Consider the following 23,039-nt stretch of genomic DNA (forward strand, 5'->3'; position numbering starts at 1 on the left):
ATTTGCCTCAGGGTTTGATTTATTTATTACATTGCTGAGCATATGTTGTAATTTGTCTTGGTTGTCAAGAGTGTTCACACAACTGCTGACAGGTTGATACAGGTGCCCAATACTTGTCAAAGGATAGCAATCAGTAGCTGAAAGTCTAAAATACCACAGACCCAGATGTTATAAACTAGCAAAATGGTTTTGATACCTCGAACACCTAACAGTTGGTAATTCACAAACAATGTTTTGTGACATTGTCACAAAATGGCATTGGTAATTGAACCCCAGCCTGTAGTTGGCAGGTCAGGTACTCTACACCACTAAGCCACGACTGCCCTCGTTGCCAACTAGATGTAAAGTCAAAATGTTAGTGCAGAACTTTTATTTATTTAAATAATGAGTCAATTTGCTACATTATTCAGACATTCTCTTTACCTTTTCTTCGAATACATCAGGAGAAGACAATTAAGGGTATTCGAACAACTGCTTGCGGTAGAATATCTCCCTGAACATTTTCTCCCGTAGCAACCCGTTGCATACCCCTCAAATAATGAATTAAAAATTTTTTTTCATTTGTTTGTTTAAAATGGAATAAAGCTGTACACAAAAAGAAAAGTCATAACCCTTTTATTTACCAATAGACACTGCCTCGGTATCCGGATACATGAACATCGTGGAGTTCGTCAAATGTAAACACTATAATTTGAAGGTCATTTATGAAGGTTGCCTGTTTGCGAAACAAAAAGAACTGAACTCTACATTCTCTTTTTTTGCATAAGAAAATTCAAAAACACCAATTTAAAAATTTTAATTTTAACAATTTTTTTGAGAAAGAAAAAAATTTCATAAAATAAATGTTTCATTAAAAAAATTAATTAAAAATCTTTTAAAGAAATAAAAATGACTACGTTTCTCACATACATAACATGTAACATTATTAGCCGGTCTCTTTTTGTTTCATGAAAATAAGTAAGTTTTGTTTTATCGCTTTCTTTTTTGACTAACTTCCCCATGATGGGTTATCCTCCACTTCAGCTTTCTTTGTAGCTCCCTAAAAGTAGGCAAGTCCCTGCTAATTTATCTCTCAGCGTCTCTTGCAGCATGGCGGGTGTTCTTAGGCGCCACAATGGAAAGCTTTATATACCATCCACATGCATCTGATGATCTGATGTCATATATACAGTATATAACTCACTCGTTACATTGTATAAATATAATAAATAATTTATTTAGAATAATGTTAAATAAAATAGTCATTGAAAATGTAATTCGTCACCTTCAAAAAGTATTTATTTTTTGCGTCTACATCTTAATTATAATATAATCAAATATCTTTGGTCCTACAGTGCTGCCTCATTATTAAACATACCATAAAAAGTAGAAGTTGGAGCTATCTGCACCTACATCCTGTAACTGTTTTCAATGAGCTGTTACTAGTGCGTATCATACCAGTGAAGTCTCTGTATATCATTGGAATTATCTTCACGCTAGCGGGAGTACATGAGAGGACAGAGCGGTTTACATTCAGTGCGGCTAAAGTCATCTCTGTAATCCGACTTTGCATATCCAAACCGGATTTGTCCGTATTAGTCATCGCTTTGTAGTTACATCTACCTGAGCAGTAGTTAGCTGTGTATTGTTTCGGTGAGAGAATCCAATCATAACCGATGGCGTCTAAATTAACAGTCAATGGCTCCAGACAGCATTCACCCGCACATCTAGGAAGAGCGACAGGTTCGTCTAATGTTGCAACTTTAACATTGTCTTGTTTGTTTGGGTTGGGCTCAATTTGTAATATTGCTTGTTTCCAACTGATATATTCCCAGTTTTCTTTTTGTCGTTTTAATATCAAATCAAATACTACGTCTCCCTTTTCGGCAAAGTTGTTTGTAATTATATTTTTTATAAGCTTTTTTGGCAACTTGATTTTTGACCATTTTTCGTAAATAGTATGGTCGCGGAGTCGACCCAAGTAGGCCTTCGTTGTGTTGTATCCAAAGTGGATATCGGTCCAATGTGTACTGGAGGTTTTCTGTTGGGACATACGAATGGAAGTGGAGAAATTACCGGAATAGTAAAAAGATATTTTATCCACAGACTTGAAGGTTTCAGATGATATGTTGAAATGAAACACCGCCAATCTCTTCGATTTGATTGAAGCTGTAATAAAAATAAGCTCAAATTATATACGTGTATTTCTATGGTTCTTGTAGTCTGTGGTCCTAGTAGTTCATATGTGTATGCCTATTGTTCTTTTGGTTTATATGTGTATGTCTATGGTCATTGTAGTCTAAGGTCCTTGTAGATGTTTGTATGTAAGAGTGATAGCCTTGCCAAAACTAAGTACATGTACACCATCAAATCTTTTGGCTCTCCTTTTGGGCAGATAAAAATAACCTTCATTTGTTGATGATGACTGCAATATTATGTAAGAGTAAAAAGTTTGTTTCCAAACAATGCAATCATGAATTAACATTTAATTTTGCCTGAAGACAACATTTAAGGACAAATGAACTTTCTTAGGTTAAAAATCCTTAAGGTGCCGAACGATCTGTATAAACTCCTAGACAACAGGATAGCGCTCTCTGAAACGAAAATAATTAAAAGAAAACACAGGAAATATCCTGCCAAGCGTAAACACAAGCAATTTCCTATCAAGCATACATAACAGTAAAAACAGAATGTTTACTGTCAGGAAAAGATAGGCTCAAATTAAAAAATGTTTTGCCAAGAGAAAATAACTCTAAATACTGAGTGCCTTATCAAAAGGAGATAAAAGTCATTATTGAAAAAAAATTTGGTGGCTAAAGAAAGCATTCTTTAGCCATTGGAGTTGCCTCTACATTCTCTCTGTTTGGGCAGACAAAATACTCTTATGCGCTTCACTGATGTATTTAATTTCGGTATCTCATTTTTACATCTGTACCAGTGTTGAGATAGGCCTATACTGTATTCAAAATTTGGATGGATAGCTGAAGCAGTAACCTTCTTTTACACAGACTTTTATGTAGTCATTGCTATTACAAATTCATCATATTCATGATTTTATTTTGTTTTTTTCTGTCTGTATTAATTGTATCAGTATCAGATCATTTTTCATTGTAATCATTGTAGCAAAACAGACTTTATTCAGCCATTACTTGCTAATTATTTTACATTTAAACACTTTTACAGTCGTTTTAGTTTTTCTCCTAACTTATTTTACCTGCACAAAACATTTATCTTATGATATGAAGTTAAAAAGCTATGGTGAAAAATGTTGTATATGCCAAAGAAAAATAAACTTTCTGTTCCAAGAGTTTTTTATTACCCAGACAACGCCAGTCATTCAGCCTAGAATCGAAGGAAATCTATTCTAACCCAGGAATCATTAAAGTGATGACCTTTTGCTTTGAGTTAAGTCCTGGGTTTACTTACTACCAACCACTTGGTTGTGAAGACAGTTTTTATAATAATAATAATGATAAAATGAAGGAAGACAATAATAATAATAATAATAATAATAATAATAATAATAATAATGATAAGATGAAGATAAAGGGAGTACTGAGTGTTAATGAGAAACTAATACATATGACATGGAGAGACTTGCTGAAACTGTGTTAGCAGAGAGCGAGAGTATAGTGAGGAAGGTCTAATCAAACATTAACCAGCCCATAAAGAAATTATGAAGATGCTAGCAAATTTTAGTGGCACACTAAGAACAAGGCCTTAGTGGGCTATACAACACATATTATAGTAACAATAATCCTGATAATAATAATTATTGTTAAAAACTAACTGACCAATCATAAAAATAAATTTGACCATTTCATTATTTGTGAAATGTGAACTGGTCATTATCATTGTAAACACAGTGATATCACTGTTTTCATGACGTAGATTTGGAGTTGTGTGCACGTTGATTTACCATGCTATAAGTGTTTTAATGGAAATCCGCATGTTGCGGATTAACGCAGGCGGTTTGTTAAAAAAGATGGGATGAGGATTTCTATGCCAGATGTCAAAAGGTCAAAGCGGCACATTTGAAACTATGTATTTAAATCGAAATATGAGTGACTGAAGTGTGGAAAATGTTTAAAATGGAATAGCCAATTGCTATTTTTTATAAAGCACAAAGTTAATTGCACGCATGCAAATTGGGAAAGCCCACATTTCAATTAATTGCACAGGAAATACATGGCCAGAGCTCTAAATGATTGCTTTCAGATTGTCACTCTATTGTTAAAATTTTATTTATTATAAAAAAGCCATAATCTTTAGCAGTAGAGCATAGGAAATGGTATTGTGAAACATTTGGGTTGCTTGAGATGTAGATTATCTGCACTAAAGAATCTCCTATAACAGATGTGATAATAATACCCATTCAATAATGGCAGCTATGAAGCTGGCAGCAGTAAATGTTGCTACGATTGCAGGCATACATGGATATTGTAAATCAAGCTCTCATTACTGATATGCTCTGTGTTTACAGAACTAGACAGAGTCGAGAGCTATATAAGTATTGCTAACATCATCTGCAGCCTGATCGAGGTCTCCGCAGGTGTTACAAAATTTTTGAATTGGAAGTTTCCAGAAACAGCTAAAAGGTTGACTGTGTGATTTTTTATTGACTGCTGATGGCTGGCATAATGTTTTTATTATGTCAGGCTCTATATCGTTACTTTTCATTGGTTAGTGTTTCGATTGCTATCAGCTGTAATTGGCTAAGATCTATATCTTTAATATGATATGACATTTAATATAAATTAATCTTAAATACAGTTTATACTGATAATGTAAAAGCATGTTACACCACAAATCCTACTCAATAAGAGTGTCCTTTTTATTCTTACGTGCTGAGGCTCAGAATTTATATGGAGAAATCTGAGTCCATGGCAAGCTAACACAAAAAATTTATAAAATACAATTTTGGTGCTTCATAGCTTTAGTTAAAAAATCTGAGTTTTTAGGTAAAATAACAATTAAACCTGTCGCATATTTTATAGAATATTATTTGCTATAAACATGTAAAGTTAAGTTTGTTTAGAGTTGGTCATATGTAAGAGATAAATTTTAAACAACTAGTACAGATCTAACTTACTGTGAAAACAAGTAAGTGTGATAGTGTCGACAATAGTAAACAGGAAACAGAAAGCATTTGTATGGCTACTTGGTGTGATTGCAGTATTGAGGTTATCTAGATTATAGAATTACAGTTTTAGGTGTCCATATGGCGGCAGTCAACCTTTAACGACTGTTTTACAGAAAACCGCAGTCAACCTCTAAAAGACTGTCGCACAGATAACCACAGTCAACCTCTAAAAGACTGTCGCACAGATAACCACAGTCAACCTCTAACAACTGTTGCACAGATAACCACAGTCAAACTCTAATGACAGTCGCACAGATAACCGCAGTCAACCTCTAACGACAGTCGCACAGATAACCGCAGTCAACCTCTAACGACAGTCGCACAAACAACTTCTGAAGGATTTTTGTAAATATGACCACAGATGACTGTTATACAAATTACCTTGAAGGTGACTGTCATTAGTTTTCATAAAATGAAACATATCATGTTCTACTGCACTGCCAAGTGACTGCAAAGTACTGGTACGTTTGGACGAAAACCCAGCCGATGTCAAAACATGTTTAGTCTGTTCTTAAAACCTTTGCTCTGTTTAATCCGGCACCTTATCGCAGGTGTCAGTTTACAAATTCCTTCTAAGATGCTGCACATTTTACTGTACTCTTGCACCGACACTGACCCGTGCGCTGCCCTATGTGTTGCTACAAAAATCTTATTTAAAGTAATCATCCTGTCAGCACCGCTATTTCTAGCTGTTTCCTCAGGAACGCCGATCTATAAAAAGCGTGTCAGTGAACAACAGCTGCCCTCCTTTAGGTACTGTTGACATCTACTAACAGGTGACAAGTTTTAGCATTATTATGAAATCATAAACAGTTTACTACTTTCTGCTATCTTTTGTATATCCTTGGTTCCCTTGTTTAAGTTTATATGTTTAGATTGAATTATCACGTATTAACTTATTCTAAAATTAGAGGCATTATATTAGGCTATACTCTAAGAGGAAAGGCTAGGAAATGCTAAAAGAGTTAGCAAATTAGTTGTATATTTATATTTAGTATTTGGATCTCATCAGCACTAGGCAAGTGCCTTAGCTGCCAACCCTGTTATAGTTATAATCGTCTATATATACACCTAATTTGGCCTTGTTTGTCTGTTTGTTTCTTCTCTATAAAAACTAACTTCTAATTAAACAATGTCTGATCATTTGCATGTGGTTTTGTGTAATAATCCTTCAGATTTTAAACACAAAAATATTTTGGGTCATCATCCTTAAGGAGTGTCAGAGCTAAAAGAGATGTTTCTTTAAATAAAAATGATTTTTTGTGATTTTAAAAATGTAGATTTAGTAACAAAATGACAAAAAATGTTGACCAATGAGGTTTGAACCCATGACCTTCGGCTTAATTGACTAACACTCTAATCTATTAAGCTGATCAGCCACCTTTTCAGTTGTGGAATAATTGTGCTAATCATAGATAAAGAGTGCTAATTTATATCTCTGTTTTGTTTATTTGTTTGAAATGATGAGACTAAAAAAGAATTAGAAACTTAAGTTGTATTTTTGACACGGGCACCGCTTGGTATGTCTGCTCGTTTTTATTATTAGCATTCCTGTTAATTTAGGAATTTGTCTCACAGGAAGAATGACAGTTATAAAACAAGACTATTGGCAGCGGTTACAGGGAAGATTTAGGTGAGAAGTCTACTTCAATATGATGGCATTCAATAATTCAAAATCAGAAATATTTAATTTGAACTCACTTTTTTAAAAATAATTTCAATAAATTTCAAAAATTATTGAAATTTCACCACCTTTTAAAGTATGCTTCCATTAAATTTAAATATTAAATGTTAATTTAATATTTTAATTGAAACTGTCGTTTTATTCTAAATAAAAAATTTCTAAATAATCTACAATTTTTAAAAGTTTGTTTAAAAATTACTAAATCTGAAAGAACATGACGAACCATAGAAACAAATAAACATATATACAAACATAACATGAACTCACACAAATGTTTTTCCCTGCATAGTTAAAATTTTTATAGAAAATATATTTTCATGGTTGTGAGATCTTGCATAGCGCATATCAAAGTTGAAGGTCAACCTTAGCTACCACAACTGCACAACCAATCACCTTAGCTGCCACAACTGCACAACCAATCACCTTAGCTGCCACAACTGCACAACCAATCACCTTAGCTGCCACAACTGCACAACCAATCACCATCATGTATCGAAACAGGAAATTATAAACTAATTACTCAGACGTTGCAAGCTCTAAGTTATGAACATATCTATTTCCTGGCAGCTGGAAACTGTTACAGCATGTTCCTAAGTATCACGTACCGCTGCCAGATGTCAGTAACAAACTATTATCTAATTACTAAACAGTTTAATGTTACTCTTCTATGATGAGCTCATCAGTGATTATGAAATAGCAGGTGTTAGTCATGAGTATGACTCACACCAGCTTCTCTATAAAACTGTAAAAATCTAAAACATGAAAAGAAATTGCAAGTGGCAAGCTGCTCCATCGGCTCTAGGTTGAAGTTGTTTGCTGCCTTGCTGTACTCGGTTAGCCAATTATTGCCGATATAACCTGATTACCTATTAGTATTGCTAGTATTTCACTTCCTTTACCAATAACTAAAACATCATTTGGTTATAGGTGAATTAGTTACTTGTGTAAAATGTAAACAGGTTCTCTCCACACTGAACCTCTCCTTCAATGTGTTTCGAGATATAAAACGAGAAATTAACTAAATCATGCAAGTTTACTTTTCAGTGAGATTTGTTTGAGTTTGATTTGAGTTGATTCAATTTGAGTTGATTCGATTTGATAATACGCTTTTGGCTCTTGACAGGAATTATTTGTTAAGAGTCATTAATGTGAAACTTTTTGGTATGAATTTGCTCCACAAGAAACTCCAGCAAATGAAAACATTTTAATACCGATAGGAAGTCATAGACACATTCGTTTATTGTAAAGCTGGGCTGGAAATTTTGAAAACCTTCCGAGTTGACAGCTGTCCATTTACAAGTTTAAATTACAATAACACAAAATTCACAATTTTAATATTTTTTTTATAACTAAATGGTTTTTGTTCAGTATCTTGTTTTTGTAAGTTTTTTCGTCATAATACCAACATCAACACATAAATGAGACAAAAAGATACTAAAAGATGCAGAGTTTTCAATCTAAATGTAGATACTACAAAATTTTTTTGAGACCACAGTGTTTACATTGTGAAGACAGTTTAAAAAGCTGACAGGAAATACAAGCACAACTCACCAAGTAAAACACCATCAAATTAAATTAATACCATATCAGATGCATACAAATTAAGTTGGAACATGCTTTAATCAATTATAACCAAAATTAGAGCAATTTCTTTAATAATGCACAGATTCTCTATTATAGTTTTGAGTCGCAAAATATTTTTTATTAAAACATTATGCTGGATTTCCATAGAAAAAATAAAAATGGTCACACCTGACAATAACCTGGACAACCAGGGTTTTATTTCATTAAACTTTTAACTTATGCAAATAATTTTTTATTATATTATTTCTCATTAATACCGTGATGTTACAGAATAAACGCAGTTACCATGAGCTTTACTTTTTGACTTTGACGATTCTAGATTTCTAAACATTTCGTCTTCTTGCCGCATAGACACATAGACTAGATTTACATACTCATAGACGTATAGACTCATGCACTTAAAGACATATAGAGTATAGTTCTACAAACAAAAGACAAAGTTCCTGATGAATCATGTGAACTACAATTATGATCAATAGATTTCGCTATGTTTTTCCTAAAACTTAACCGAAATCGATTAGATGTCCCTCATTTGATACAATTAAGAACTGGTTTTGGCTTTTGATGCCAACCAAGTTAGGAGGGCTGTCAGTCCCACCCATTGTCATAACAAGGAGTTTTCTACCCAACCTAATTCCTTTATTACACCTGTATAGAAACAAAGCCACGAATTCTAGCCACTAGACGACCGCAGACAACAAAAGCCTTTTGACAAACAACTTCTGTTTATGTTTGATTAGAGCGTGACGTCATGCTGCTAATGAGCTTGTTTACATATCTTGTTAAGTGCTGTCAAAGTATCAATGGTCTACTACGTAGATGTGTTTTATAACTCATCAAGTCAGCCACAAGTTGTAGTAGGTACACCTGTAGTATCACATGCTCTACTATGTGGATGTGTTTTATAACTCAAGTCAGCCACAAGTTGTAGTAGGTACACCTGTAGTATTACATGATCTACTATGTGGATGTGTTTTATAACTCAAGTCAGCCACAAGTTGTAGTAGATACACCTGCAGTAGTATTACATGCTCTACTATGTGGATGTGTTTTATAACTCAGAAAGTCAACCACAAGTTGTAGTGGCTCAAAGGATATGACAGTTGGTTACAAATGAGGGCTAAAGGCTAGGCCATTGTTATTTCTGTTAAAACTACTACAAAGCAGTGTTATCGCTATCTAATGCTGAAAATTAAAACATTTGTTGTCTCCGAAATTATTGTTAGAAATACAGACAGATATGATTATGTTTTATCGCTTATAAGCTCAGAGCTTTCCGTAATCGTTACCATGACACTGTTTCTATCAAAAGAATTGACCAGATATTACAATAGCCTCGGAGTCTTCTGTTTTGCCTTTTTACCGAAGTGTTAATAAATTGAAAATGAACTTATGCAAAAATGTTGTAGTTTTTATCAGAAAGTATCCGTACCATTTTTAACGCTTGCGATAAATTTTTATGTTGGAGGTGATCTGATTGCCGGGTTGTTTCAAAATAAGAATCGACACAACTTGATTGCAGTTAAAATGCTCAGATCAAGCAAAAATGTGATTATGACATCTGTAGTTGCCAAGAGACTGACAGAATCGAGACACGTAATGCTGCAACTTGAATGCAATAACTGATATCAACTATCGCAACGACATCACACGTTATAGGGTTTTATAACTAGTGATGTCATTTCACACTTATTTTTTCTGAGCGTTTTAATCCGCGATCAAGTTTTATCGATTTTAATCTTTAAAGATTTTGGTAATCAGACCTCCACAAACATAAAAAACAATGGCAAATGATAGACTGCTACCGACACTTTCTGATAAAACCTCCAAGTTAATTTAATTTAAGTTAAGTTAATTTTTAATCATTGACAAATTTGCTGACACTGAAAATATTTAAAAATCTTGTAATATCAACTTGACATGGTTTGAAACAATTCTTGTAGCTGCATTAGCAATAAACTATCTAGCAAAACCTGATGAATATTAATTTTAAAGTGCTTTGAATAGGGTGTTGTAACAACATATAAGCTTAGAGCTAGCTATTATCTCACTAGTTACTCATAATATATCTCCTGTTCTGCCTCACCAGATCCTCAACAAAGTTGGAAGTCTCTTTGTCAGTAGATGTGATATACATGTGCTTGGGGTCAACAAGCTAAACGTATGACATCAAAACATGTGAGCCATATAAAATGCTGCCCTCTTTAACAGAGCAAACATCAGCTTAAAAACAGCTGAGGCCAAACAAGGATAGAAGTGTTTGAGTTGAATATAGTTAACTGAAGTGGCAGCCTTTTGACATTTTAAATTAAATAGAAACCTACCGGTATATAAAACAAATCATTAAATTATGTTTACTTTTAGTCTTATTTATATAACTTTATATTTGTATAACCTTTATACCTGGTTAATAAACTAAAATCAAAATTAATATAAAAATAAATCACTATATTATTACCACTATATCACTTATAGTCTATATATTACTTATTATCACTGAATCATTATATTATCACGGCAGCTCTCTGGATTCAGGTGAGAAACTACTAGACCATTTTGATCAACTCATTGCATTAGTGGCTTTTGGTCACTATACTATACAGGTTTCAAATTCCTGCATAAACTATGCTCAGAATGTTTGTATTTCTCCTTCCACACCTATAGCTAACAAACATCATTTTCTATTTTAGGACACCAACATACTACATCCACCAACATATGTTTCAATTTATGAACTTTTAGTTACTACAACCTTCAATTCACTATCCTGACTCCTCCGCAATACTATTAGACTTTCCAACTTTTAAAACACTTTCGTTAAACTCACTCAACAATTCCTGATTTTTGTCTTTTAGTTCTTTTTTGAAATAAACATTATTTTGTTGACAAAAACTAATGCCAATAAGAAGTTATACATACACACATGGTGCTCTACGGCAGCACTTTTGTGACTGGCACTCACTGTGTAAAGGTCAACTTACATCTATAGTAAAAGTCTCGACTTCCTGCTCTAGTGTAAATATAGAAACTTCCACAAACCACTAAAGGTGAACATAAACTTTGAGTTGGCATCAATGTTAAAGAGCTCACAAAAAATCCGTGAAAATTTGACACACTGAACCTGAAAACTCAGTGAATATCACAATCACGATATTTTCATGATGCTGATGATGTGTATTTGTAGTTGTGCACACGGTGTGTTACCATGCAGCAAGCGTTTTAATGGAAATTCGCATGTTTCGGATTAATGCAAGCGCTTCGTTAATAAAATGAGATGAGAATATCTATGCCAGGGGTCAAAAGGTCAAAGCGACACATTTGGAACTATGTATTTAAATCAAAATATGAACGACTGAGGTGTGGAAAATGTTTAAAATGGAACAGCTCTTTTCTGAACATAATGCTGTAGGTCCATACAGGTCGATCAACAAACAGTACATGTAGTTATAGGTAACTTCAGTATGAAAAATTTCATTACCTTTAGATTTCCTACATATTTTATTGGCTGCTGTTACGCAAGAACCAATCATCGATGAGGTTTACTAAGTTTTTGAGTACTTATACAGTCGGAGCCATCATTCACTCAGAGTTATCTTCTCTAGAGTGCTTTAAAAGATATTAAACAACACAGGCGCTCCCTGAACTCTTGCTTACTAAAAATATTCAAATTTTCTGTCAACTATTCTCCACAATAGCAAACCTAACACACCTAGCAAGAGCTGTATCCGGTGACTCAGACTAGAATATCACAAACTGCCACTTCCTGTCACTCTTGCTTTTTAAACTTTGACAGTAAAATGTCATATGGATACAATATAAATGTATGCATACTTATGACCTGCAGTAATTTTTAACATACTTTACAATTTTCTTTACAGCTGAACTTTCATTAAGAAAAATGTATTAAAAGCTCTGAATCATCTGTTAACACAAATTATTGATGTTTTCCCTCACTGCTTTCAATGTTATACAGGTAACATATGTTGCATTTTCACTATATGTTATGATTTATGTTAAGCGCTTTACAAGTTATTCAGCTAAGTTGCAAGTAGTCGAGTCTACAGAACGGCTACCGTTTTTTAGCCTCTGCCTTAAGTACTTGATTAGTGCCAAGTAGTTATATAATTTATTATATATCGTGTTCGCCTATAGTAGGATATTCTAGGATGACTCTTGCTTGGGCGATTGGCTGCTATTTTGAATATTTATTTACCAGATACTTGTCTCAATTAAAAATATAATTCCCCATAAGATATTTATTTATTCCAAACTTTCATCATTTTGATCAAACTGTCACTGCCAGGCTTTTAAAGTCACAACAAATAAATGCTAAGCCAATCTTTTTTTAAATTACATCTTTGAAAAGATTTGCCTTTTTCAAAGATGTATTTTTTCAAAGCTAGTTTCATCTTCTATTGAGTTAAGATATCACAAAATATTCTTGAGTATTAAAAAACAAATTTCAAAAATCTAAATATGCTTGAGGTCTTCACTAAAACAACTCTACATATCATTAATGATACAGTTCAGACATTACGGAATATTTAAAGATTTTTATCAGAACTTTTTATCAGATCATCTACTTTATTATCTAAAACAAGCGTCATTTGGATACTAATAACAATACTCCTGTTTGATCATATCACACGTTAGATTCAGAGGTAGGACAACATTTTCCGGACAGCTTTTTAATTTTTTCAGAGTATAAAGCTGATCTGTGAGCAGTGGCAGCCTGCTGACTAATCTATGGGGCAAGAATCTGTTTATATTTCGACAGCGAGGTTATGTCAATTTGAGGCATACTGTGTAGGCGACCGGCTATGGCTTGTTAAGAGAGGAAATATCTCACCTTCTTGTTGTAACAATAAACTATCAATCCAATAGTGAACATCATTTGATAGAAGGAAACTAGCTGAAGTTAGTCTGTGCTGCGGTTTTGGCTGGTTGTGTGACAATGAAAACAGTTATTTGCATTGCAAGAATTTAGAGAAAAAAGTTTTTGAAAAGTTAAAAATCCGGATTGTAGCAAATACCGAAAAAGGGATTGAATTTGCGATAAAAGGAGTTTCTTGAGTAAAGGGTTGCTCGACACTCCAGTTAATAAAAGATGGTTGGTCTGTCAAATACATGTATTAAACAGACTTGTTTTGTTTAAATCTTTCTCCTTGTTTTGTGTCTTATTTTCCTTTTCTCAAAATTCTAATAATATTAGCAATAGAGAGGGAGGATGGAGGGAGAGAGAGAGAGTGAGAAAGAGAGAGAAAGAGAGAGAGAGAGAGAGAGAGAGAGAGAGAGAGAGAGAGAGAGAGAGAGAGAGAGAGTGAGAGAGAGAAAGAGAGAGAGAGAGAGAAAGAGAGAGAGAGAGAAAGAGAGAGAGAGAGAGAGAGAGAGAGAGAGAGAGAGAGAAAGAGAAAGAAAGAGAGAGAGAAAGAGAGAAAGAGAGAGAGAAAGAGAGAAAGAGAGAAAGAGAGAAAAAGAGAAAGAGAGAGAAAGAGAGGAGGGGGAGAAAAAGAGGGAGAGAGAGAGAGAAGGAGAGAGAAAGAGAGAGAGAAGGAAAGAGAGAGAAAGAGAGAAAAAGAGAAAGAGAGAGAAAGAGAGGAGGGAGAGAAAAAGAGGGAGAGAGAAAGAGAGAGAGAAGGAGAGAGAAAGAGAGAGAGAGAGAAGGAAAGAGAAAGAGAGAGAGAGAAAGAGAAAGAGAAGGAAAGAGAGGAGGGAGAGAAAACAGCAAAAGTGAGAAAGAGAGAAATGAGAAAGAGGAAAGAGTAAATAATATGGTGTTTTTGTGTTTTTGTCACATCATATATAAGCTCTAGAAAATGGTCAATCGTGTAGCCTATTTATTAATGAAAACTGCCAGTTACTCATCACATTTGCTAGTGTATAATAACTTTTAGCTTCAGCTCAATAAATCTAATAACCATAAAGCTGTGCCCTACTAGTCATGGATTTACCTCTCAAAATACAAATGCTTCAATAATTTCCTTTTCGTACCTTTTAACCTAAAATGTCATTTTTACAGAGATACCTAATAGGTATTGCAGTATACAACAAACACAATTTTAAAATTCTATGCAAATATTTCTATACAATTATTTCATGAGAACACAGTGTAAACTAACAACTACTTATGGAGATCTAAGGGATACAGATTTCAGAGTCAGCATTCTTAGTATGTGCATAAGCGATGCGTGTATGGCAGCACTCAATAAAAAGGCTATTTGATACTCATCTGATGAGCTATTTATGGTATGCACAGAAATCTCATAGCGAGTTCATCTGCAAAACTTTCGGCACCGAGGAATGTGTCAATAAAGTGCTTTCCTTACTAAAGCTAATGAGCACCATTACGTAATACATCGGAAACACTACGCTCTGAATATTTGATAAATCAGAGGTACAGAACCACACCAGAAAATACAGAATTCTGTCATGATAAGTGGCAAACTTTAGATTACATACAACTTCTACTGAGGTATGCAGCTGCCACTCCACATTCTCGTCAATGCCTTTCTCCAGTAGGTAGAAGGAGCAACATTTTAACACAACCTTTTGTATGTCACTTGGTGACATGAGTCAAAACTGATTAGAAAAATTAATACATATAGCTTGTTTGCCGAGTCGTTCTTAAAAAATTGGTTAAAAACCCTTTATGTAACTTCCAAAAACTACAACATATGACATGAAGAGTTGTCTGCTCTTGTTATAATTTATTAAATAACTCAATTTTGTGTTTGGTAATTTGTATTGTTCAATCATACAGATTAAACTGTTATCGTGATCTAAATTTGCTACATGGGTGTTTAGCGAATACGTTTGGGAGTTGTCTTATTATTGTTAGGGAAATTTATCTAACCTTATTATGTAAAGAGTTAATAGTGTGTGTTATTCATACAAGAGTTACCTGACATAGCCTAAGGCTTTTATAGTTATAGCTTCAATGAGAAGTATGCTTTTCTATAAAAATACGCATAATGTAAAAGCTGTATTACTTTGTAGTTATTATTCTACTAAAAATATTTTCCGCTTATTTATGATTTTGCTATGTTTAAAAAAGTTATGTTTGTGAAATATGCAAGCGAACTGTTGGTGAAAATTTAATTTTAGTAAAAAGTTCATTTTACAATCATAAAACCTCAGCGGAACTTATTTCCTAACAAATAGAAAGTTGAATGCTCTGAACTACATGTAGGAACAACTAGTAACCAAGCAGAAAACCTAGTTTCTTAGGCTAAGACAAGATATCTACGGCTTGTTGTCTTACCTCCATAAGGTTGAAAGAGTAGAGATCTGTGTTTGTCTAATTTGAGTGAGCTGGCAAGAAGAGAAGGTATGTCATACTCATCGCTGCCAGCTAGTACCTCGACAGCAGCCAGGTGAACAACGACATATAAATGAACCAACAGAAATAGTTGCATCGTATCAGCTTGTCACGAAATGACTTTCCTCTTCTTTGAAGGTAAAATGGTGAGTGCTGCCATTTACTCCAGGTTGAGTGCTTATTAATCAGCGAGGCAGCGGCGAAGTGAGCACTCATCAAGTATGTAGACAGGCTGTTGAATACGCAATCTAGACAGTATTTGATTGCTGCTGACAGATTCCGCTGTCTTCCATTCAAAGCCTATGATTCACTCACTCTTTTCTCATTCGCTCTTCGTGTATAAATTGCGCATTAACCTGTAGGCAATCAGTTGCCGCTATGATCTGAAGTTGTCAAAACACTCTCCGATACAGTGAGAGTAGAATGATCGAACTAAAATACTGATTCTTCTCTCCGGCAGCGATGCTACTTTTAAATAGTTTAGTAAGATGCTTTCAAAGCTTGAGATGCTTGTGACATGAAGTTATCTCACAACGCTGCCCTTTAGTTTAAGGATAGGGCAGCATTGTGAGATCACTCATGTTCAATGGTAATTGAATCACTCGCATTGTGTCAAGTTCATTCAGCTTTTGTCTTGTATCTCTTTGCGTAATACACCAAAAATTGTTTAAATATTAAAAATGCAAAAGTTATGTAGTTGAATAATCATTTTAATACACAGAGATCGAGATAATTTTTTAAATAGTTTTTTATCACCCTTTGTTTTTTTGTGACGTCATTCTATCGTTGTCTGCCATCTTTATGGACAACTTTTATCGTTAACAACACGAAGCTTTTGCAATTAATTATTGCAAACCATGCTTTTGTTTGCAAATTTTTTATTTAAGTATCAAAACACCGAAAAATACTATTAATCAAAAGAATGACGATCGTTTTCTACAAAGATTAGTGCTTTTTCGAGACAAGTGCATGTGCAAACAGGGTGATGACGTCAAAAAAACGATGGATTGTTGTCAACACGGTTTTAATTAACATACATTTTGACACAAGACCAAAGCTGCCTTGCCGATTAGATCATTTCATCAACATGGCAATCTTTACTCTAATGAGACCTGTGGTTTTCCATATGTCTGCCACGGTTAGAAATTAGGAGAAAATAGTTCTTTTTATTGAATTCGAACCCGAAACATGAGAGATTGTCATGAGTTATAATTATTCTTAATTAAATGTGTAAACGAGAACAAGTGGTGTAGTGCACGACGCTGAAAACGGAATATAAGAGTTTGATTCTCATGTTTTGATTCTCATTTTATGGCGCTGGACATACATACAGACAAACACAGCTTCTATTATAGTAAATAATGCACATATAGTTATTCTCTGCGCTTCATCAGCTCACCTGACAGGACACACATCACTCTGGACTGTCAGATTACTAGTGAATATAAAACATGTCCTTTCATTAAGTTATAAAAATGTCAAACCTATACACAATGCTTAAAGCTTAAAACATGACAAGAGGAAACCATTTGAAAGAAACGAAAGTTTTCTATAATGCGGAGATAAGGGATGTTATAGAAGTAGCTGAAGAGACATAATGAATGCAGCACACGAAGTCTGATAGAGTGAGTATATTTGTTATGAATAGAAAAGCAACTCGCTTTGTTATAAAGCTTTTGTTGCTGAGGAGAAGAAGCTCTCCAATTTGTCTGTTTTTAGTTTTTTGTCTTTCTAGTTTGTCTGTTTTCAGCCTTCATTACCCAGAGTGCTTTACTCAGAGTCATTCAAAACTAATGAATGTCCTGCCAGTCAATTTTAACTTCCAGGCTAGTTTAAAATGCCTTGTGTTTTGGCAATATTTCAAGAATTATCAGTTCATTCAATCTGAAGTTTTCTAAATGCAACTGAAAACATATATATAATATATATAATATATGAACATATATGCACAAAATGACCAAATTTTCGTAATTTTAGCTAAACTGTAACTACAATAAAGCAAAGTGAAACAGTGGAGTTGAGTTTATTTAGGCTGTAGGATTTGTTGAAAAGACAACTCCCGAATTATCTCGGGCTGCCGTGTTAGTGTTGAAAGTGTTCGCGACAGTTATTATAGCAGTACCGTAATTATAGACACCAGCCTTTGGTGTTTGGAGGTGATGCAAGTGTTGTTATTTTACCCACCAGTTAATTTTCAGGCAGTGAACATTGCAACACAATGCCGGTCCCTAGCTAATGGTATTTTATCAAGATTTTTAGCAGATCTTTCGTACAGCCTTAGCTGACTGATTAAGTACACATTTGAAAGTTTTTTCAAATTCTATTTCATAAATAGTAATTTTCATGATGACAACATCATGAACATTGCTATTTTCTATTCCATTTTGTTGTGTTATTTCAGATTTAGCTCAGACCAAGGTAAAAGGATATGTACATAGAACACCAAATTACTTAGCAAAGAATGTTTCAACCAAACACCTGAAACACGCTTCTTCAGTTTGTGGTGATAAAACAGAACACATGCGTATATCAGCAACAAATCACATCAGATATCAATGACATGATATGACGAGCGCACCTGCCATTTTTAGCCATTAATTTCCGTTGCCTCCACACATCAGTGATTAGATTAAAAAGCCAAAGGCTTTGAGTTCCTAACACTTCATAAGGTGCTGCAGTGTCTGTATTTACTAAGTGGGATATGGAGTTGTCTCCTTTTCAGTTATGGTAACACCATACACGAATGCTACCAATGTGAAACCTTTTAGTTGACTGATTTTAAATTTGATTTGCATTCCTGATGCTCTGCAGTTAATATTGAAGCTGATAAAAATTAGAAATTGAAAAAGAAAACGAAAAAAGGAATTTAAAACAACTTACGTCGGTAGGCAACAAGTTCCCATACAGCAATAGTGCAGTGACACCTAAGTGCACCGGCATCAAAGTCCTACCGTAGGCTGACAAGCAGATCATGTTTCCATAGGGCACTATAGTAGAGAGATGGTTGTGTGACGCGAAACAACGGGAAAGCAAAGATCTATACGCAAGCACAAGTGCAACGCCAATGGTCGTTAAGGCCATTTCCATAGTACAAAGATGACGCATCACATGGGTGTTCCGCTTCCAAACAGTAATACTGAATCCCGGCACAATGAGAGTGACACAACTGCTTCCGTGAAGGCGTTGCAGCACCATGTAGGATAGGATAGACACACCCCATATGTGATATGGGGTGTGTTTCTGCGCTATCGCTGTATTAAAACTCAGTGATTGTTAGGCATACATGTTGAGAAAACACTTTGAGCGCACTGATTGTTAATTTAAAACCTTTGTCTGCCTGTGAAAAATAGCTTTTCACAAAAATTGTTTCAGACAAAAGACTAGCAGCAACTAGCGTGATATTAATAATAATAATAATGATGAATACATTAACTTAAGTTCACACCCATCAGTACTTAAATGCTGTAGTCCGCAAATGAACCGATCAAGTAAGTATGTACGTATGTGCATTATCCACACAGTAGAGACTCCTTCCTACAACATACATAATCTGTTCCGAGAACATTTATGTTATAGTGATATTACGTTATACTAACAGTTAAATGCATGTAAGTTGCCTAATCAGTTCCAAGAGTGTCCCAAGTTCCTCTTTCAGCTCTTCATATTATGTCTAACTATAGAACTATTGTTATTCAAATCCACGTTGAAAACTTTTACCGACTTGACACTTCACGTTATAATGGAACTTTGAGTAATGCAAAGTTAAAACTTTACATAAACTCTCTAAATTATGCGGAATTTACATAAAAGGTTTATAATACAGTATGCTCGGCTGTACTACTATCCCCTTTTAATTAATATTTGTTATATATGTAGACCGCTCATGACAGAGAATCACATATCACAGTAAAACGGAGCCTAGATAACAGGAGAACTCATAAAGCCTCATTTAAAATTAATCCCACGACCAAACACGAGGGAAACGATTGTTTGGGAGCTCTATGATAAATGCATAAGTGCATACAACTCACGAAAATTATTCATCAACACTATCGCAAACCCTTGTACCGAAATCTCATCAACAATTTTAACCATTTTTCAGTAGAGTCGTTTAAGTATAATAATGATACAAAACACATATAAACCTATTTAAATATTTTACCAAGTCTTCGAAATTTGTAGACAATATCCTAAACCTAACCCATCTGATCTGATTATACATAATTAGACAGACTAATTTGGCCTTAAATCGCAATGAAAACTTGACAAGCCTTTTTTAATCAAAATTAAGATCGGCCAACGAAACGCCGATAAGGCCATGCGACAGAGAGTAGAACCATTAAGTCATGCACATTTCACGAGAAAAACGTGCACATTTCACCAGTCTATGGCATTGTCCAATTGCCGAAGGTTTCTGTAATAAACGTAGAAGTACTGAAAAGTAATCGTTTCTTTTTTGCCGATTTTACTGGACTCTGACATTTTGGACACTTATAATGAGTACTTTGGTATTCCAACTGATGTCCAAAGCAGTGAAAGTAAAGGAAATGACGATGATATTTTTCTAACGATTCTTATAAGATTATTACAGTATTTAATTGTGAGAATAATTATTCGATTTTATAAGATTATTATGAGATTTAGTTATAAGAATAATCATTTGAATTTACAAGATCGAAGTATATTGTGACCGGTGGTGTTGCCATCGGTCCATTGCAGCTACCATTGCAGTTCTCCTATTGCACTGCCATTTGACTGCTAATATTGCCTTTCTCAACCTGCAGTACCCTTTCTTTTTCCAATATCACTTGGGTCGTGGGCTGTATGACAGGGGAATTTCTAGTTTATCATAAATTTTAATATAAATGCATGTTTCCAGATCTACTTCATCAGCCTTGATGACACTACACTGACACACAGAAGCAGGTGTCATAAAGCTAAATGGAAACCAAAATAACAGCAATCTAAATTAATCCATCTATTGAGACTTCGTTTAGAATGTGCTGACATGCACTTGTCATCACAAAGCGTAAGCTTGCTGGGTTCTATTACACCGCAGAGGTCAGCTGATACAGTAGGAATCTTGTCTGTATAAACAAACCTCTTTTCGCTACACCTTTTGAGCCAGTTGTGAAAACACTTCATTAGTAAATGTAACTTGAGAAGGATACGTATTGAAACTCGTGAAAAAAATCACCGAGATTTCATCAGACAAGTTCATGCATTTTGTCATCCAGTGATACGTTGGCCGATGCAACAAATTTCCGAACAGCCTACAAATGCTTGTCAATCATGGGTTACAATTAGAAGCCTAACATAGTACATACAAGCAAGCCACCTGAGCATGGACAGTATTGACAACTTGGAAGCACTCAGGATAGCACAACTTCTCTTGAACTGAATATCATATTGAAACTCCAAGCTTGTATAATTTAATGAAAATGCAGAAATCAAATAGTTTTTTCTACTTGATGTCTTTGTTGTCTTATTGATGGATGAATTCTATATAGAAAGGGCAGACTTCCGGTAAATTGATGGACCACTCAACTCATAGACCACCCGATCTATACTTTAGAGTATGATATGCGTGTGGCCATAGTCCCAAAGCAGCATCAACTGAGTTGTCTATGTGACTAATGGTCTCTCAGTGGTTTTTCAGACTTGTTTAAAATATAGTTACATTATTAGATAACATAACATTTGTATTCTGCAGATAAAATCAAATGTAGCTAAAGATTTCCTGTTTTGCTATCAAATTAGTCACTTAACAAGATTTGAGTATATTTTCTCTCCCTCAAACAACAATGTAAAGCTAACCTCATTTACAAAACCGCTCATCGCATATTTTTGTTACAACTGACTAATAAAAACACAAAAAGGTTTTCAACCATTGCTCAAATGACAAACCAAAAATAGTTATTTTATTACAGTTCTATTTTATTATAAGGAAGCTACACAACAATAAATTGTATCAGTCCATGTTTATCTCAGGTTAACAGGAAGTGAACCAAGTTAAAAAGGAAGTGACCCTGATGATATGATGAATTCTTGTAGCATGGCGTAAAAACCAACACCAATCTGTACTTTATAGATAGCTAGAAAGTTCGGAAAAAGTCAAATTAAATTCTCCTTTGATGAATAAACAAACTTTATTTAATAGATTATTGTTGTATAAGTATGTACACTTACATGTTTTGATATGAAGAAGATCCTCCATCTTTCGTTACACTTCCTTATATCCTGCCCATACTGCCTTACACTAGCTAATCTACTAGCTTAACCCACTAGCTTTATCCAGCTTTATCCACTCACCGTAATTCCCAAGACCACCTGTACTGCCTTGAGCTCAGACACCAATATAGCCTGAGCCTAACAAATCCCATAATACACCAATTACATAATAATACATGTTATTAAATTTCTAAATTTTATAGAGAATGTTACATTAAAAAGAATTGTACAAACTTATTCATTTAACTCTTTTTAATATTGCGTAATAAAATGCAAACTGGAAAATACGCAAACATATTCTAATAAATTACACTATCTACTATATAAACGGCAATCGTTGTCTGTCTGTCCGCCTTATAGAGCGGTCTTTCCTTTTATCGTCGTACGAATTTCGGTCGTACGAAGCGAACTGAATTAATATGTGTAGTAACGGTAAATAAATTATAGAGCGGTCTTTCTTTTTCCATTCGGTCAAACGAAGCCAACCGAATTAATATGAGTACTAATTATCGTAATTTCGTAATATGGACTATTAGCCGCTACTTTTCTCTGACGATTTGAGCCAAACGGCTTATATAAAGGTGTGGTGATTCTGTTGTTTTTCTTTCACCGCTCGAGCGCATTAACCGAAATCCCCGGTTAGCACGCTTTTTAAACGGCAAATTTTCTGCCGTGTTCAAAAACACCTTTCCTGAGTTCTGCGGCCTATACAAAGGTGTCTATACAGCTATACAAATGTACTATTCATTAAATAAAATAAATTAACGAGTAGTTATTTACATGCAATTAATATTTACTGCCAACGTGTACCGAGAAGGTCACGTAAACGTTTGTTTCTTTGAGCCACTGGAAAAACGCGTTTCTCACCTACTAAATTTCCACATCAAAAAAGTAAGCGTTTCTTATACGACGTTGTATTGTCTATGAATTGCCACATCTCCACTACTAAATAACGTTGGATTTGCCGCTGTTCGTGATAGTGGGTCATGTTCATTTCCTTCAGCAGCCGAGTTACTAATTTTTTTCCAGCTACGAGTAGGCCTACTGTAACTTACTATTACAGAACTTTCTCGAGTACTCCGAGGGTTGCGATACGCTAT

At 34.5% G+C, this 23,039-nt stretch overlaps 1 protein-coding gene across 1 annotated transcript; it reads right to left on the bottom strand.

The window, feature by feature from the left end:
- Positions 1-1,329: 1,329 nt before the first annotated feature.
- LOC137388658 (uncharacterized) lies at positions 1,330-15,895 on the bottom strand. Its single transcript, XM_068075125.1, has 2 exons — positions 15,652-15,895; positions 1,330-2,148 (listed from the first exon to the last, which is right to left on the bottom strand). Exons 1-2 carry the CDS (start codon positions 15,803-15,805, stop codon positions 1,379-1,381), a joined length of 924 nt encoding a protein of 307 aa, XP_067931226.1. The 5' UTR covers positions 15,806-15,895; the 3' UTR covers positions 1,330-1,378.
- Positions 15,896-23,039: the final 7,144 nt, after the last annotated feature.

Source organism: Watersipora subatra, chromosome 2 (assembly GCF_963576615.1).
Source record: "Watersipora subatra chromosome 2, tzWatSuba1.1, whole genome shotgun sequence".
Taxonomy (NCBI): domain Eukaryota; kingdom Metazoa; phylum Bryozoa; class Gymnolaemata; order Cheilostomatida; family Watersiporidae; genus Watersipora; species Watersipora subatra.